Source organism: Chiloscyllium plagiosum, chromosome 28, assembly GCF_004010195.1.
Source record: "Chiloscyllium plagiosum isolate BGI_BamShark_2017 chromosome 28, ASM401019v2, whole genome shotgun sequence".
Taxonomy (NCBI): domain Eukaryota; kingdom Metazoa; phylum Chordata; class Chondrichthyes; order Orectolobiformes; family Hemiscylliidae; genus Chiloscyllium; species Chiloscyllium plagiosum.
This window is the reverse complement of record NC_057737.1, coordinates 45,420,016-45,438,214: the sequence shown is the minus strand read 5'-3', so window position 1 is coordinate 45,438,214 and position 18,199 is coordinate 45,420,016. Positions and strand designations below refer to the sequence as shown.

At 46.6% G+C, this 18,199-nt stretch overlaps 1 protein-coding gene across 1 annotated transcript in view; it reads left to right on the top strand.

Annotated features, from left to right (window-relative positions):
- LOC122564163 (protein spinster homolog 3-like) overlaps window positions 1-18,199 on the top strand; it is a 120,439-nt gene that overhangs the window by 67,820 nt on the left and 34,420 nt on the right. Inside the window, exon 11 of the mRNA XM_043718810.1 lies at window positions 4,384-4,555. Within this exon, the coding sequence (XP_043574745.1) occupies window positions 4,384-4,555 (172 nt within the window). The remainder of the gene's footprint in view (window positions 1-4,383; window positions 4,556-18,199) is intronic.

The following is an 18,199-nucleotide window of genomic DNA, read 5'->3' as shown; positions in this document are numbered from 1 at the left end:
CTCCCCCACTCACCCATTGTACTCTATGCTACTTTCTCCCCACTCCCACCTTCCTCTAGCTTATCTCTCCACGCTTCAGGCTCTCTGCCTTTATTCCTGATGAAGGGCTTTTGCCCGAAATGTCGATTTTGCTGGTTATCCACTGAGCCCTAGCTAACGCTGTTACCCACTGAGCCCCAGAAACGCTTACCCACTGAGCCCCATCTAACGCTGTTACCCACTGAGTCACAGCTAACGCTGTTACCCACTGAGCCCCAGTAACACTGTTACCCACAGAGCCCCAGCTAACGCTGTTACCCACTGAGCCCCAGTAACACTGTTACCCACTGAGCCCCAGTAACACTGTTACCCACTGAGCCCCAGCTAACGCTGTTACCCACTGAGCCCCAGTAACACTGTTACCCACAGAGCCCCAGCTAACGCTGTTACCCACTGAGCCCCAGTAACACTGTTACCCACTGAGCACCAGCTAACACGGTTACCCACTGAGCCCCAGCTAACACTGTTACCCACTGAGCCCCAGCTAATGCTGTTACGCACTGCTGTTACCCACTGAGCCCCAGCTAATGCTGTTACGCACTGAGCCCCAGCTAACGCTGTTACCCACTGAGCACCACTGAGCCCCAGCTAACGCTGTTACCCACTGAGCACCAGAAATACTGTTACCCACTGAGCCCCAGAAACACTGTTACCCACTGAGCCCCAGCTAACACGGTTATCCACTGAGCCCCAGCTAACACTGTTGCCCACTGAGCACCAGAAACACTGTTACCCACTGAGCCCCAGCTAACGCTGTTACCCACTGAGTCCCAGCTAACACTGTTACCCACTGAGCCACACCTTACACTGTTACCCCCTAAGCCTCAGCTAGTGCTGATACCCACTGAGCCCCAGCTAACACTGTTACCCACTGAGCCCCAGCTAACGGTGTTACCCATTGAGCCCCACTAACGCTGTTACCCACTGAGCCCCAGCTAACACTGTTACCCACTGAGTCCCAGCTAACACTGTTACCCACTGAGCCCCAGTAACACTGTTACCCACTGACCTCCAGCTAACACTGTTACCCACTGAGCCCCAGTAACACTGTTCCCCACTGAGCCCCACTAACACTGTTACCCACTGACCCCAGCTAACGCTGTTACCCCCTGAGTCCCAGTAACACTGTTCCCCACTGAGCCCCACTAACACTGTTACCCACTGAGCCCCACTAACACTGTTACCCACTGAGTCCCAGTAACACTGTTACCCACTGCGCCCCAGTAACACTGTTCCCCACTAAGCCCCAGCTAACGCTGTTACCCACTGACCCCAGCTAACGCTGTTACCCCCTGAGTCCCAGTAACAATGTTACCCACTGAGCCCCAGCTAACAATGTTTCCCACTGAGCCCCAGCTAACGCTGTTACCCAATGCGTCCCAGTAACACTGTTACCCAATGAGTCACAGTAACACTGTTACCCACTGAGCCCCAGCTAACGCCGTTACCCACTGAGCACCAGCTAACGCTGTTACCCACTGAGTCCCAGTAACACTGTTACCCACTGAGTCCCAGCTAACACTGTTTCCCACTGAGCCCCAGCTAACGCTGTCACCCACTGAGCCCCAGCTAACGCTATTACCCACTGAGTCCCAGCTAACACTGTTACCTACTGAGCCCCAGCTAACACTGTTTCCCACTGAGCCCCAGCTAATACTGTAACCCACTGAACCCCAGCTAACGCTGTTACCCGCTGAGCCCCAGCTAACACTGTTACCCACTAAGCCTCAGCTAACACTGTTACCCAATGAGCCCCAGCAACACTGTTACCCACTGAACATTTCAACTCCCCCTCCCACTCTGCCGAGGACATGGAGGTCCTGGGCCTCCTTCACCGCCGCTCCCTCACCACCAGACGCATGGAAGAAGAACGCCTCATCTTCCGCCTCAGAACACTTCAACCCCAGGGCATCAATGTGGATTTCAACAGCTTCCTCATTTCCCCTTCCCCCACCTCATCCTAGTTTCTAACCTCCAGCTACACGATCCCCTGACGTGTCCGGACTTGTCCGACCTGCCCAGCTCCTTTTCCACCTATCCACTCCACCCTCTCCTCCCTGACCTATCACCTTCATCTCCTCCCCCACTGACCTATTGTACTCTATGCTACTCTCTCCCCACCCCCACCCTCCTCTAGCTTATCTCTCCACGCTTCAGGCTCTCTGCCTTTATTCCTGATGAAGGGCTTTTGCCCGAAACGTCGATTTCGAAGCTTTTCGGATGCTGCCTGAATTGCTGTGCTCTTCCAGCACCACTAATCCAGAATCTGTTACCCACTGAGCCCCAGTAACACTGTTACCCAATGAACCCCAGCTAACGCTGTTACCCACTGATCCCCAGCTAACGCTGTTACCCACTGATTCCCAGCTAACACTGTTACCCACTGAACCCCAATAACACTGTTACCTATTGAGCCCCAGCTAACACTGTTACCCACTGATCCCCAGCTATCGCTGTTACCCACTGAGCCCCAGCTTACACTGTTACCCACTAAGCCCCAGCTAACGCTGTTACCTACTGAGCCCCAGTAACACTGTTGCCCACTGAGCCCCAGTAACACTCTTACCCACTGAGTCCCAGTAACACTCTTAACCACTGAGCCCCAGCTAACACTGTTACCCACTGAGCCACAGCTAACACTGTTACATGCTGAATCCCAGCTATCACTGTTACCAACTGAGCCCGAGCTAACGCTGTTACCCACTGAACCCCAATGACACTGTTACCCACTGAGCACCAGCTAACACTGTTACCCACTGAGCCCCAGTTAACGCTGTTACCCACTGAGCCCCAGCTTACACTGTTACCCACTAAGCCCCAGCTAACACTGTTACCTACTGAGCCCCAGTAACACTGTTGTCCACTGAGCCCCAGTAACACTCTTACCCACTGAGTCCCAGTAACACTCTTACCCACTGAGCCCCAGCTAACACTGTTACCCACTGAGCCACAGCTAACACTGTTACATGCTGAATCCCAGCTATCACTGTTACCAACTGAGCCCCAGCTAACGCTGTTACCCACTGAACCCCAATAACACTGTTACCCACTGAGCACCAGCTAACACTGTTACCCACTGAGCCCCAGTTAACGCTGTTACCCACTGAGCCCCAGCTAACACTGTTACCCACTGAGCACCTGCTAACACTGTTACCCACTGAGCCCCAGCTAACGCTGTTACCCAGTGTCCCAGCTAACACTGTTACCCACTGAGTCCCAGCTAACACTGTTACCCACTGAGCCCCAGTAACACTGTTACGCACTGAGCCCCAGCTAACACTGTTACCCAATGAGCCCCAGCTTACGCTGTTACCCACTGATCCCCAGCTAACGCTGTTACCCACTGATCCCCAGCTAACATGGTTATCCACTGAGCCCCAGCTGATACTGTTACCCACTGAGTCCCAGCTAACGCTGTTACCCACTGAGCCCCAGTAACACTGTTACCCACTGAGCACCTGCTAACACTGTTACCCACTGAGCCCCAGCTAACGCTGTTACCCAGTGTCCCAGCTAACACTGTTACCCACTGAGCACCTGCTAACACTGTTACCCACTGAGCTCCAGCTAACGCTGTTACCCAATGAGCCCCAGCTAACACTGTTACCCAATGAGCCCCAGCTAACGCTGTTACCCACTGATCCCCAGCTAACGCTGTTACTCACTGATCCCCAGCTAACATGGGTATCCACTGAGCCCCAGCTGATACTGTTACCCACTGAGTCCCAGCTACGCTGTTACCCACTGAGCCCCAGTAACACTGTTACCCACTGAGCACCTGCTAACACTGTTACCCACTGAGCCCCAGCTAACGCTGTTACCCAGTGTCCCAGCTAACATGGTTATCCACTGAGCCCCAGCTAACATTGTTACTCACTGAGCCCCAGCTGATACTGTTACCCACTGAGTCCCAGCTAACACTGTTACCCACTGAGCCCCAGCTAACGCTGTTACCCACTGACCCCCATCTGATACTGTCTGTCTCCCTTAGCAACAAGAGGAGACCTTTTAGCACCTTGCGCGATACCCTCCCACTGTCCCCGCGCCCACCTTTACTCTCTCTTCTTGATTAGCATTGGATGAGTACCAGAAAAGTATTAGTTCTCACATTGTTCCCAGAGCGGGAGCACACCTAAATAAAATGATTGGGCCCCAATATTTAAACAGAAGAAAGGTTCTCCCCTAACCCATAAAACCCAAATGTCTTTTGTAGGGGATGAGGTGTGTCACAGATGAGCTGCAGCCAAATGAGGGCAGCCGTGAGTGTTTCCAGGTCTCAGTAGGAAGAGTTGGACAGGCCTTTGTGTAAGGAAATGGTTGATTGTGTGATTGACCTGCCTGCAGATCTCCGATGGTATCCGGGAAACCCGTCCAGCCTCAAGCTTTTGGAAGTTTGTGAGCTTGGAACATGCCTTCCTGCTGTGCCCTTTTATTGCTGTTGTTGGAGGAGCCTTATTCCTGTGGACGGCAAACCATCTGGAGGAGGATCGGCTGAAAGCATCACCGATTGCTCAAGGTAATGGGGTGGGAGTTCAATCGTGGGGACACCGTGAAGGTGGTTGTGGTGGTCAGGAATTCCTCATTGTAGATCATTTCTAATCAACCTGTTCATAGAAGTTGTTGCATATTTCTGGTGAGACTTGAACCTGGACGCCTTCGGCAAAAGGTATGGACACTACAACTACAAGAGCCCAATTCCTCAGTGTGGTGATCTAGTTTGAAGAGAAAGTGAGGTCTGCAGATGCTGGACCATGTCCAACTCCACCCCCACGCCGACCTCTGTCCCCGCCCCCAGGCCTAACCCCGCCCCCACATCCAGCTCCAGTCCCACACCAGGTCCTAGCTCCCCGCCCTGCCGTGTGTTCACCATCCCTCCAGACCTACCCCTCTCTGAGGATGAAAGATCGGGGAATGGATCTTCAGAAGATTGGTGTGGATTTGTTGAGCTGAAGGGCCTGTTTCCACACTGTAGGGATTCTATGATTCTATCCTCTCAAGTGGAGGGAGAAGATACCATAGCACAATTTTAAAGAATAGTAAGGGAGTTAACCCTGGAGTCCTGACCAATCAACATTGCAAAAGCAGGTCACTTGGCAACTATCATATTGCTGTTTGTGGGAGCTTATTGTGCCCTGTTTCATTGGCTGAGTAAAAAAAATTTCATTGACCGTAATGAGCCTTGCTGAGGTTCATACAAATGTGACTTTCTTTCTTTATGTATTCTATTTATTCATTAACAACTTCACTGAGGGGTGGCACTACAAACAATCCATCTCTACCTTAATGATATTGTTGCATTACCTTGTAAGATTGACACCCAAATCTTCCCATCGCAGATATAAAGGTCTTTCTTGAAAACATCAAACCAGAGACGGCTGGCTTCAGTCTCAGTGCAGGGTGGGTGGCTTCCAATTGTCACCTTCATGTCTGTTTCTGATTTCAACACAAGAGGAGATCAACAACGTTCGTATTTACCAGAGACGAGTCATTGAGTTAGACACTGTGTGGCTTCACTATGGCTAGGAGAAAGTGAGGTCTGCAGATGCTGGAGATCAGAGCTGAAAATTTCATTTCCCCTCCTCCCACCTTGTCTCAGTCAAATCCATCGAACTCAGCACCGCCTTCCTAACCTGCAATCTTCTTCCCGACCTCTCCGCCCCCACCCCAGTCTGGCCTATCACCCTCACCTTGACCTCTTTCCACCTATCACATTTCCGACGCCCCTCCCCCAAGTCCCTCCTCCCTACCTTTTATCTTAGCCTGCTGGACAAACTTTCCTCATTCCTGAAGAAGGGTTTATGCCCGAAACGTCGATTCTCCTGTTCCCTGGATGCTGCCTGACCTGCTGCGCTTTTCCAGCAACACATTCCAATCCAGTGAGGGAAGTTGGAAGATTTAAGCTGCTATCTTTTTGACGAGAGCCTACTAAGTGAAGGCCTGTCTGTCCTCTAATGTAGACATAGAAGAGCCAATGGCACTATTTTTAATAAGAGTTATAGATACATAGAAAACACAGTAAGATTTCATGCACAGAAGGTAGTCGTCTGGCACATTATGTCCATACCAGTCGATGAATACCTCGTCACACTAATCCCACTCTCCAAATTTTGATTCCTAAACCCATTGACTGTTCCACCGCATGTTTTAATGTGATTATGGTTTTTGCCTGTATTACCCTTTGAACTCGTGGGTTCCAGAACCTCACCACTGATGAGAAAGTTGTTCCAGGTGTCATAGTCAATATTTTTTCAATAATTAGTACAGCATTTCTTTTTGTGGGAGCTTGCTACATGTAAATTGCCTGCTATGTGTCAACACTGACTGTACTTCCAAAGTACTTTATTGGCTGTAAAGCATTTTGGATCTTTCTGTGGCCATAACAGTTACTATATAAATGCAATTTAATTTTAATAACTCAATAGTTACTCATAGAAATCTAATGTTATATCACTGGGATGCTTTTTTGCCATTATTATGGCAATAATGTTTTTTTCAAATTTAAAAAAAAGTTATGATATTTCAGCTACTTTAATCCCATGTGTATCACTGATGATTTGTATTTACTCTGTGGAAATTTTAATTGAGTAGAAGATTTTACTGCATTTTACTTTCTGATTTGCTGTTTGAGAATACTTCAGTGTAATTGGCTGCCAACTCCCTGCGGTGATATCACTGTTACTGTATGCCTAGTGTTTGTCTTGATCTTGCACATATCAAGAAAGGGAAACTTCATGCCTCAGAGATCACTAGATAGCAGAAAATCCCTTTAATACTTCAAAGTACTCTTTTGGTATGATCCTAGATATTGAATATTGTTAGATATTATTACTGGAGCGAATCATAGATTTACATTTAAATAGTTCCCATTTCTGTCTTTGTTCACTCCTTTCCTCAGCAATATTTTGTGTTTGATTTTGTCTACTTTCTGTGGTTTTATTTACCCTAATGAAGAAGAGCATATCTTCTCAACATCACAACTATTGATCTCACCCTGCTTGGCTGTTGTATGGAACCCCCTACGTGTTAACCCCTTAAAGCCAAATACATAACAATATTGTCAAATTTGATGGAATTTTAATGCATTTACTTTAGGGGAAATTTGGCATGTTAATATGCTGCAGTTTTTCTTATCTGCGATGTTTTGTGTTATGTTGCTGAAAATATTACTGATGAAATACTTAGCAGTTGTAGTAAAATCATGCGTATACTTAGGATGAAGAAGATTATGAGTACCACATATGCTTGGTCCAGTTCTTGTTGGATTCATTTGGATATCAAAGTTGAAACTTTATTGCTGGAACAGCACAGCAGGTCAGGCAGCATCCAGGGAACAGGAGATTCGACGTTTCGGGCACAGGCCCTTCTTCAGGAATGAGCAGAGAGTGTTCAGCAGGAGAAGATAAAAGGGATCCTTCCAGCCCGGCACCGCCTTCCTGACCTGCAGTCTTCTTGTTGACCTCTCCGCCTCCATCCTACTCCGACCTATCACCCTCACCTTGACCTCTTTCCACCTATCACATTTCCAACGCCCCTCCTCCAAGTCCCTCCTCCCTACCTTTTATCTTCTCCTGCTGAACACACTCTGCTCATTCCTGAAGAAGGGCCTGTGCCCGAAACGTCGAATCTCCTGTTCCCTGGATGCTGCCTGACCTGCTGTGCTGTTCCAGCAATAAAGTTTCAACTTTGATCTAGTTTGAACCATCTTCATCAACGACCTTCCCTTCATCAGAAGTGGGGATGTTTGTCAATGATTGCACAATGTTCAGCATCATTCACAACTCCTCAGACACTGAAGCAGTCTGTGTTCAAATACAATAAGATCTGGGCAACATTCTGGGTTGAGCTGATATATTCATGTCACATAAATGCCAGGTAATGTCCATCTCCAACAAGAGAGAATCTAACCATCCACACTTGACATCTAATAGTATTTTCATCACTGAATCCCCCACATCCTAGATTCACAATTGACTAGAAATTGAACGGGACTTGCCATGGTAATTATCAAGCTACAAGAGTGGGCCAGAGACTGGGGTTTCATGGCAACTAACTCACCCCCAACCCATCCCCAGGCCTGCCCGCTATCCTTTTCTAATACTTATTCTTTCGTTGGATATTGTTGTCATTTATTGCCTATCACTAATTTCTCTGAAGTGGTCATCCACATTGCTGTGGATCTGGAGTCACATGTGGGTCAGGGTGGCAGATTTCATTCCTTGCAGGGAATGAACCAACTGGGTTTTGATTAGAGTGGTGCTGGAAAAGCATAGCAGGTCAGGTAGCATTCGAGGAACATCCTGATGTTCCTGCTCGATTTTCCTGCTCCTCGGATGCTGCCTGACCTGCTGTACTTTTCCAGCACCACTCTGACCTTGACTCTAATCTTCAGCATCTGCAGCACCCACTCCTGCCCAGCTGGGTTTTGATGTCAATTGACAATGGGTTCATGATCACCATTACTGAGATTAGCTTTCCATTGCCAGATTTCTTAATAACTTGCACCAAAACGCAGCAGTGAGCAGCGTGACAGAATATTTGATTTGATTTATAATTGTCACATGTACCGAGGTACAGTGAAGTACAGGCAGGTCATAGTGTACAAAGTGCTTAACAGTAATAGAACAGAGTGAGGAGTCCAATGTAATGGTTAAAGAGAAGGTGATAAAGAGCAAGATCAACACTAAATTTAAAATTTGAAAGGTCCATTCAGAAGTCTAATAAAAGTGGCAAAGAAGCTGTTCTTGAATCTGTTGGTATGTGTGTCTAAATTTTTGTATCTCTGCCTGACGGAAGAGGTTGGAAGAGATTATAACCAGGGTGGGAGGGGTCTTTAATTTTGGTGGCTACTTTCCTGAGGCAGCAGGAAGTATAGGTGGAGTCAGTGAAGATTGGCTTGCGTGATGGTCTGGGCTGTGTTCACAACTTTTTGTAGTTTCTTATGGTCCTGGGAAGAGCAGTTGCCATACCAAGCCATGATGCATCCAGATAGAATGCTTTCTACGGTGCGTCAACAAAACTCGACATTTTGGGCAAAAGCTAATCCTGAGCCTTAGATGAATGCTCTGGGAGCATGGTTTCAAATTTAACCATGGCAGATGGTGAAATATGAATTCAGTGAAATTCTGGAACAAAGTTTTAGCCTAATTGTAACCATTATTGATTGTCATGAAAACTCAACTGGATGGCTAATGTCCTTCAGGGAAGGAAATCTACCATTGTCACCTGGTCTGGCCTACATGTGATTCCAGACCCACAGCAATGTGGTTGACTTCTTACTGCCCGCTGGGCAGTTAGGGATGGGCGATAAATGCTAGCCTAGCCAGTGATGCCCATATCTGAGGAACACACTTTTAAAAGACCCTTGACCACCAATGATCAATAGCAGCGATGTGTACTATCTACACGATGCACCAAAGATCCTCAGATACCCACCATCTAAACCCATGAACACTTCCATCTAGAAGGATAAGGGCAGCTGATACATGGGAACACCAACACTTGCAGATTCTCCTCCAAGCCACTCACTATCCTGACTTGATGTGGAGGTGCCGGTGTTGGACTGGGGTGGACAAGGTCAGTAGTCACAGGACACCAAGTATAGTCCTACCTCACCCAAAGAAGGGGCAGCGCTATGAAAACTTGTGATTTCAAATAAACCTGTTGGACTGTAACCTGGTGTGTTGTGACTTCTGACTGAACCCTGACTTGGAAGTATATCGCTGTTCCTTCAGTGTCAAGAGTAAACCTTTCATTTCGAGCTGGGCCAATCGCATATGATGGCGGGAAGCATTTCTTCGCACAATGGGATGGGGTTAAAATCTAAAATATTCTTGAAGCTGGGGATCAGTACAAAATTTCATAACTGTGATTGATAGATGTTTATTCTACAGGATATTAAGGGTTCTAAACCAATGTAAGTAGATGCACTTAAAGTACAGACGAGCCAAGACCTAATTGAATAGCCTCCTCTTGTTCTGATATTCCATGGTATCTTTATACTGGCTTCAACCTGAATGAGACTCAGGCATTGCTGTACTCTTTCATGACATACCAACAAAAAAGTAAATCTGCCTCTAGATAACAAGAAGGTGAATTCGGGCTCAGTATCTCAGTTCTCTGGCAGCCAAGGGGGGGCTGACAATGGTGTACACCCAGTTTGAGCAGAGACTATATTGATCATTCCTCTGAAGAAACCCAGTGTACTGTAATCAAACTCACTGATGGTGGGCGGCACGGTGGCACAGTGGTTAGCACTGCTGCCTCACAGCGCCAGAGACCCGGGTTCAATTCCCGTCTCAGGTGACTGACTGTGTGGAGTTTGCACATTCTCCCCGTGTCTGCGTGGGTTTCCTCCAGGTGCTCCGGTTTCCTCCTACAGTCCAAAGATGTGCAGGTTAGGTCAATTGGCCATGCTAAATTGCCCGTAGTGTTAGGTGAAGGGGTAATTGTAGGGACATGGGTGGGGGTTGCGCTTCGGCGGGTTGGTGTGGACTTGTTGGGCCGAAGGGCCTGTTTCCACACTGTAAGTAATCTAATCTATAAAGATAGGAAGAACGGAAGTTATGAGATGGGGCAGAAAGAGCCTACAAGGGGCTGTAGACAGATTAGGGTTAAGCGAGTGGGCAATAATTGAGAGGTGAAAATCTGGTCAAATGGTCATCCCTGTCAATTGTTGTACAAACCCATCTGGTTCCTCAATGCCCTTTTCAATAAGGAATATCTGCTGTCATTACCTTGTCTGGCTTAAATGTGACTGTAGACCCACAGCAATGTGTTGGCTCTTAACTGTCCCCTGGGCATATCGAGATCCTCATCCTCCAGGAGGTTGGCACATGGGCTGCCCTCTTTCACTGCAGCCCACGGGTGACTCACCACACAGAGCTCTCCTCTAAAATACACACAATGTCCGAGAGGTGGCTCAGACATTGTCTGCCTCCGTCAGTAGAGTGTAGGTCTTGGGTATCTGAGTGCACAAAGACTTAAAGGGGAGTGGGTTGGGGTGACCATAAGGGGTTTGCTGGGGTAAAGCTGTGTGATCATACTTGTCAGAGTGCCACTCTGGATAGTTACAGCAGTGCTGGTTGAAAAGTGACCCAGTGATAATTCACAGAACACATCATCCTTTTCAGTTCATTGCTGGTCCCTTCTCTTATCGTGCAGGTATTTTGGAAGTGGCTGTGAGTATATCAGGGGGAGGTGGAGCACTCAAATACAAAGCGTGATTGCTGATAGCCAGAGACTGAGTGTTGAGAGTGTGCTGCATTGAGTGGTGTTTGAGGTTGGTGCTGTGCACTGGCTACGCGCTGGCATTTGGAGATGCAGGTACTTGGCTGTTTTGTGAGTTCATCCCACTCTCTGTAGTGATGCAGCCAGCTCCTCAGGAGCCAAAGTCTTTGCATTGACTCTGTGGCTACTTGGTAAAGACAATGACTGGAAACCAGATTCTGGTTTAGTGGTGCTGGAAGAGCACAGCAGTTCAGGCAGCATCCGAGGAGCAGTAAAATCGACGTTTCGAGCAAAAGCCCTTCTTTTGCCCGAAACGTCGATGTTACTGCTCCTCGGATGCTGCCTGAACTGCTGTGCTCTTCCAGCACCATTAATCCAGAATCTGTGGCTACTTTCACCCATTCCCTTCTCTGGATGGGCTCTTCGGGAAACCCCGTCCTCCCTTCCGAATTGTCACATCAGAGAACCTGGGAAGTCCCCCTCTAGCTTGCTGTTCCATTGGCTCGGTCTCAGACACATCGCTGACACCATTCCAGAGCCTGCTGGTGCCAGAGTACTTTCATTGGCACCTGCCTCTCTCATACCAGAGCCTCCTGCTGAACATACAGCAGGTTGGCAGCATGTTTGGCACTGGGTGGCTCACTACAGTTATTGGCATGAGAGAACAGTGTAGCATTTGATAAAACCTGCATCACGTGCAGGGTAATCACACCTTGTGTTCCCCACGCCCGAGAAACAACCATATCAATTTCTAACCTTTTAAATCTCAGCATTTACCACATCCAGGAGGTCGGTTGGGCCATTTCTTTGCTCGGTCTTCAACTGAAGGAATTCATTCTAATTCCATTTCTTGACCTTTCCTTTTATCTTTGTATATATTTCCTCCTCAAATTCTCCCCCATGGATGGTAATGTGTTCTCCATTGAAATAGCCTGCCATGTAAATAAAATTCTTTTCATTTTCCCCCCTTTATGTGATTTGCAGTTGTCAGTCCATGCCCCCTTGTTATTGATTTTATAACTAACAGCAAATATTGTTCATAATTCAAATAATCTCTAACATTGCTTTAACTATCTCTTTTTCAGTAACCTTTAATAACCCTGTCAGTTCAGGTTTGGAGGTAACTATTTCTAGCGTACAGCAATGCCCCTCCTGCTGTTGTACCCTGCTGGGTTTTGGACTGTCTCTCAGTATTCAGTTGCTCATCTTTGCTTCTCTGTGCACTGGGGCCTGGCCAAAACACCACTTTCTACTGGCAAAAGTCCATTGCTGCACTGTTCTGTGAATCTGTAATGGCCTCGAATTATCTCGGTGTTTCATGAAGTCTATTTGCTGGAGAGCATACTAATTAGTTTTGGAAGAGGTGACTGAATTGTAAATTTCTCCATCCCTGAGGGTGCACCTTATGTTGGGGCTGGGTCTGTTGTACTAACGAGACGGTGTAAATTCTTTTACACAAGAGAGTAGTACTTGCCTACAACGAGATGCCAGGGGAGGTGGCAGAAGCAGATATGATAGCAAACTTTAAGTGACATTTAGACAGTCACATGAACAGATATGGAATAGAGGGACAGGGACTGTGTGCAGGAAAATGGTATCATGGTTGGCACAGACATGATGGGCTGAAGGGCCTGCTCTTGTGCTGTACTGTTCTGTGTAACTGCCCAAGACTGATTACAAAGATTAGTCAATAATGCCACTGTAGTTGCATCATGTGATTACTGCATTGGAGGAAAACCATCTAGTGAGGGCTCTTGTGGTACAGTGGTAGTGTTCCCACTTCTGGGCCTGGGGGCCTGGGTTCAAGCCCTGCTTGCTCTCAAGGTGTGTAATAGTCACTGACTGAACAAGTTGGTCAGGAAAATATCGAGGTAGAGCCTGGCCTTTATTTGTCTAGCAAGTCTTACACTCTAGTATCTGGCCTGCCGTTCATTGGCAGAGGTGAAACCAGACAGTGAATTATGAAGCTAGTCACGAATCCTTTCCTGAAGAATCAGTTTATTTACTGAATGCAGCCATATCTCTTCTGCCTACTCACTGAGGAGGATCTTTTGCATTCAGAGGATGCTGATTCATTGCAATTCTCTATCCTCCAGCACCATGACGGCTCAGTCAGAGAGTATATTCAAGGCTGGGTTTGATAGGTTTCTGACAAGGCCAATATTTGTGGCCCATCATTTATTCCCCCTGAACTGAGTGACAATGTCACAGAGCAATTACGTGTAAACCACTGAAATAACTACAAAGGCCAGTATCCCTTCACCAAGTCATCCTTTATTTCAACGTGCATAGTACATGACACTAACCCAGCTATGGTGAACAAACACTCCTGTTTATTTCCTTTTTCTTCCACGGACTCCACAGCGCCACAACACTCCTATTCTTTTTTTTATCTTTTTGTGATTAAAACAGTGACCATGAGCCTTTATTTTTTCTTTTTTTTCTTTTTCTTTTTTTTTCTTTTTTTTTCTTTTTTCAGACCTGCCCTCCTTCCTCCGTACCAGGTGAAGTTCCTGTATTATTATTATTATTTTTTTTCTTTTTTCCCACACTACCACCTAAGTGCGGTAGTGCTTATTTTTTTCCCCAGCACCCATGGTGTGTGTGTGCAGGTGTGAGACACAGTGAGAGACACAAAGTGCACGAATCTTTATTCAAATTCCACCACCAGGAAGATAGGAAAACACCCAGGTAGCCAGTGACAAACACTGCCCTTCACATCAAAGGGCAGTGCTGTGTGATCAAAACAGTGAAGGGGAGGGTAGGGACTAAATCAAAATAGAGTTGGAGGGAGAAATGATGCACTCCACTCCCTGCGGCGCCCACCTCTCCCTGAACAACTCCAGGGTGTTGGTCGACACCGCATGCTCCTTCTTCAAGGACACCCGGGCTCTAACGTAACCACGGAAGAGGGGCAGGCAGTCGGCCCTAACGACCCCCTCCACGGCCCGCTGCCTGGACCTATTGATGGCCAGTTTGGCCAGGCAACACTCCTGTTTATCTCTGTCAGCCAGGGCTCCCTGATTGGGCCAGGTTAACAGCCCCAATTTTCTATGAGGTCTGACCTTGTTGCAATCACTACAACCATATGACAGTGGGTGTGGAGTCACCACTGCAGATTTCCTTCCCTAAAAGATATTAGTCTCCCAGATGTGATTTTGCGACAATGATTTTATGGACGCAATTAGACTAGTTGTTAATTCCAGATTTATTAGGAGTGGCCTTTGTTTATAGTCCAATGACATTACCACTTTGACACTGTCTTTTCCATTGTAATGTAACTGTGATGCACTCCTGTCTGATCATTTCAGTAGCATTCTCCTCACCACATCGCATCCATTCCTCTGTTTGTCCGGTAATTGGGATGCACCATGCTCACCAAACTGTCTCAGTTTCTGTTTCTGTTTATGGAATGGCATTGAGGTGCCACCTCTGGCACAGTTGCTGGCACATTGATATCAGCCAGAGTCAACTCCCATTCCAAATACTTCCAGCTGCAAACCTAGACTGATACCGACAGTGCACCATCCTTTGCTGAGGCATTCACTTCCAGGTCCTGTCTGCCCTCGGGTTGGCCATGGGCTATCCCATTGTTCTATTTCAGATCCGAGCTGGCGCATTCTGCCTGAGATCCAGCTCCTTCAGGTACAACATGTGGTGGGCAAGTAGAAATATTCAAGAGGCTTCAACAAATCACCCGGCACTGAAAAAAAGAGGTACATTAATGGCATAGTATATATTTGTAAGGACTGAAGTAATATTATAGTTGTACATGATGCTGAAACTGGGGAGTGAGGGGTTGTTCTAGGCAGTTCATTACAAGAAGGAAATCTGACGAAGAGAGGAAGAAGGAAGCGTTTGCATTTAGATAGCACCTTTTGAGGTCACAGGTTACCCCCAAGGGCTTTACAGCCACTGAGTTACTTGTAATTTGTACACAGCAAGCTCCCACAGATGGCAAGAAGTTAAAAAGCCAGAATGTCTGTTTTCACTGATGCTGGTTGAGGGTTAAATATTGTCTGGGTCACTGGGGAGAACCTATTTATTTTTCTTAAAACTGAAATTAGACTCTTTTATTGGGAGGTGAGACAGAGCCTCAGTTTGATAGCTTGTGGACAGGTGGTGCCATAAACAGTGCAGCACTCCCTCAGCCATAGATTATGTGCTCAAGGCTGTGGTGTGTGACTTGAACCTTCTGACTCACTAAGAACAACAATCTGGTTTTTATATAGTAAGGCGAGAGAGAGAACTGCTACTGAGCCACAGCAGACACCTCCATCCCAGAATTAGCTTTTGGATAAACAGAAGAGAAACACTGGTGAGAAAGGCTGGCTTCAGTTTTTATTGTCTTGGCCTCAGTTCAACTGCGTTAAAACAATTTCTGCTGCAGGACTGCAGATTCAGAGCCTCTCAAGAAACATAGGATGCCCAATGTGTAGAAGCAGGCCAGTTAGCCCATCGCTGCACACTGACCCTCCGAAGAGCATGCCACTCACACCCACCCCCCTACCCTGTCCCTGCTTTTCCCAAGGCTAATCCACCCACTATGCACATCTTTGGACTGTGGGAGGAAACCAGAGCACCTGGAGGAAACCGACACAGACAATGTTCAAACTCCACACAACAGTCACCCAAGCGTGGAAACAAACCCAGGTCCCTGGCTCTGTGAGGCAGCAATGTTAACCACTGAGCCACCATACTGTACCGGTAGTTTCAGGAACACTGACACTGTGAAGAATAGGAGGGCCCAAGTCCATTACTGATTGACTGGGAGAGATTGTGTCATGAAGTCATATGTCCAGCTCTGCTCCTTCAAAGGTTTCTCTAGTTAGTTTCACACCCTGGCCTTTTCCCCATACAGTCATAGCACCTACAGCACGGAAACAGACCCGTTGGTTCAACTCATCCATGTCAACCAGATATCCTCAATTAATCTAGTCCCATTTGCCAGCACTTGACCCATAATCCCTCTAAACCCTTCATATTCATGTACCCATCCAGATGTATTTTAAATGTTGTAATTGTACCAGACTCCACCACTTCCTCTGGCAACTCATTCCATCCTCTGTGTGAAAAGCTGCCCCTCAGGTCCATTTCAAATCCTTCCCCTCTCACCTTACACCTATGCCCTCTAGTTTTGGACTCCCCCCACCCTGGGGAAAAGACCTTGGCTGTTCTCCTTGGCTCATCATGAGTTTATAAACCTCTATAAGGTCACCCCTCAGCCTCCAACACTCTAGGAAAAATAGCCCCGGCCTACTTAGCCTCTCCCTATTGCTCAAACCCTCTAAACAGTTCTTTTTTTATTTAAACATTTTGAGTATTTATCTGATTTCATTTTTCCACCACTCTTTCAGATAATGCGTTCCATATCACAAGTTTAGAATTATTTTTAGAATCCCTACAGTATGGAAACAGGACCTTTGGCCCAATAAGTCCACACTGACTCTCCGAAGAGTTAAGCCACCCAGATGCACATCCCTGTCGCTCTACATTTACCCCTGACTAATGCACCTAGCCCATACATCCCTGTACACTATGGTAATTTAGCACAGCCAGTCCACCTAATCTGCGCATCCTCTCCCCTCTGATTTTTTTCTTGCCAATTATCTTAAATCTGTCCTTTGGTTACTGACCCACTACCAATGGAAAAGAAAGAGATTGGTTCTAATTTACTAACAGATGAAATGTGCTTAGAATATACTAATTTTGGTGTATATGTATTATACTTTGCTGTATAATGAAAAAGCTTGTTACAACCCACTGGGATAGTGCACTTGAAATTAAGCCTCACTCTTCCCAGATTCATGACAAATGTGAAGGTTTAATGAAACTACCAAAATTTCCAATCTGCCTCTGACTGACTGCTGTCCAGGATAAAAGCAAAACACATCAGGTTCTTTCAGTAGCAATCAAAAGTAACTACTTATTTGGAACACTCGTAACAAGAAGAGGATTTTTAATTTGAGTATCTTAAACTCTACCAGCTTTGAAATTCCTCCCCCTGATGCACGCGCACAGCCACACAAAGAAAAATAGACAAATATTATGAGTGTAGGTGAATAAAATATAGATAGAGGGACACAGGTCTGTATAAAACAGTCCAAAATCACAAAACTTGGTTTCACAATCCACTGTCGTTCGTCAATGATGCCTCAATGTTATCTGCACAATGATGATACATCTTTAGTTTCCTGATTGCTTGGTTGGATCATTTCCTTTTGGTTATTGGAATTTTTTTCGTTCAGCATTTTCCAGTGTCATTTTTCCTGGTCTTTCAACAGAATTGGGAAAGTAATTTTTTCAGAGCAAGAGAGAGAGAAAGCTGTTGATCATGCAAATTGCTGGGGCTGAAAGAGCCAATCAAAAACTGCTTCTAGGCAGAGTTGTGCTGAACAGAGATTAGATTAGATTAGATTCCCTACAGTGTGGAAACAGGCCCTTCGGCCCAACCAGTCCACACCGACCCTCCGAAGAGTAACACACCCAGACCCATTTCCCTCTGGCTAATTGACCTAACACTATGGGGCAATTTAGCATGGACAATTCACCTGACCTGCACATCTTTGGATTGTGGAAGGAAACCCACACAGATAAGGGGAGAACGTAGCAAACTCTACACAGACATTTTCCTGAGGCTGGAATCGAACCTGGTACCCTGGTGCTGTGAGCCACCATGCTGCAGAAGTGGCATTGCTTTGCCTGGGAACAATAACATGCATGCATTGGTTAGCTTCATTTCTTCTTCCAAAGCTGTAAATAAATCTTTGTACATTCTCCCAGTTTTTAAAGCAATGTTCGCTTTTTCTCAATTTTCTGTCCTTAGTCCAAAAAGTAAAAAGATGTGGTCTTTTACCAGCTCTATTATATATAATCAATGCAATATCTATGGAGTTACATACACCGTACACAAAATAATGTACTTTAGTGTTCC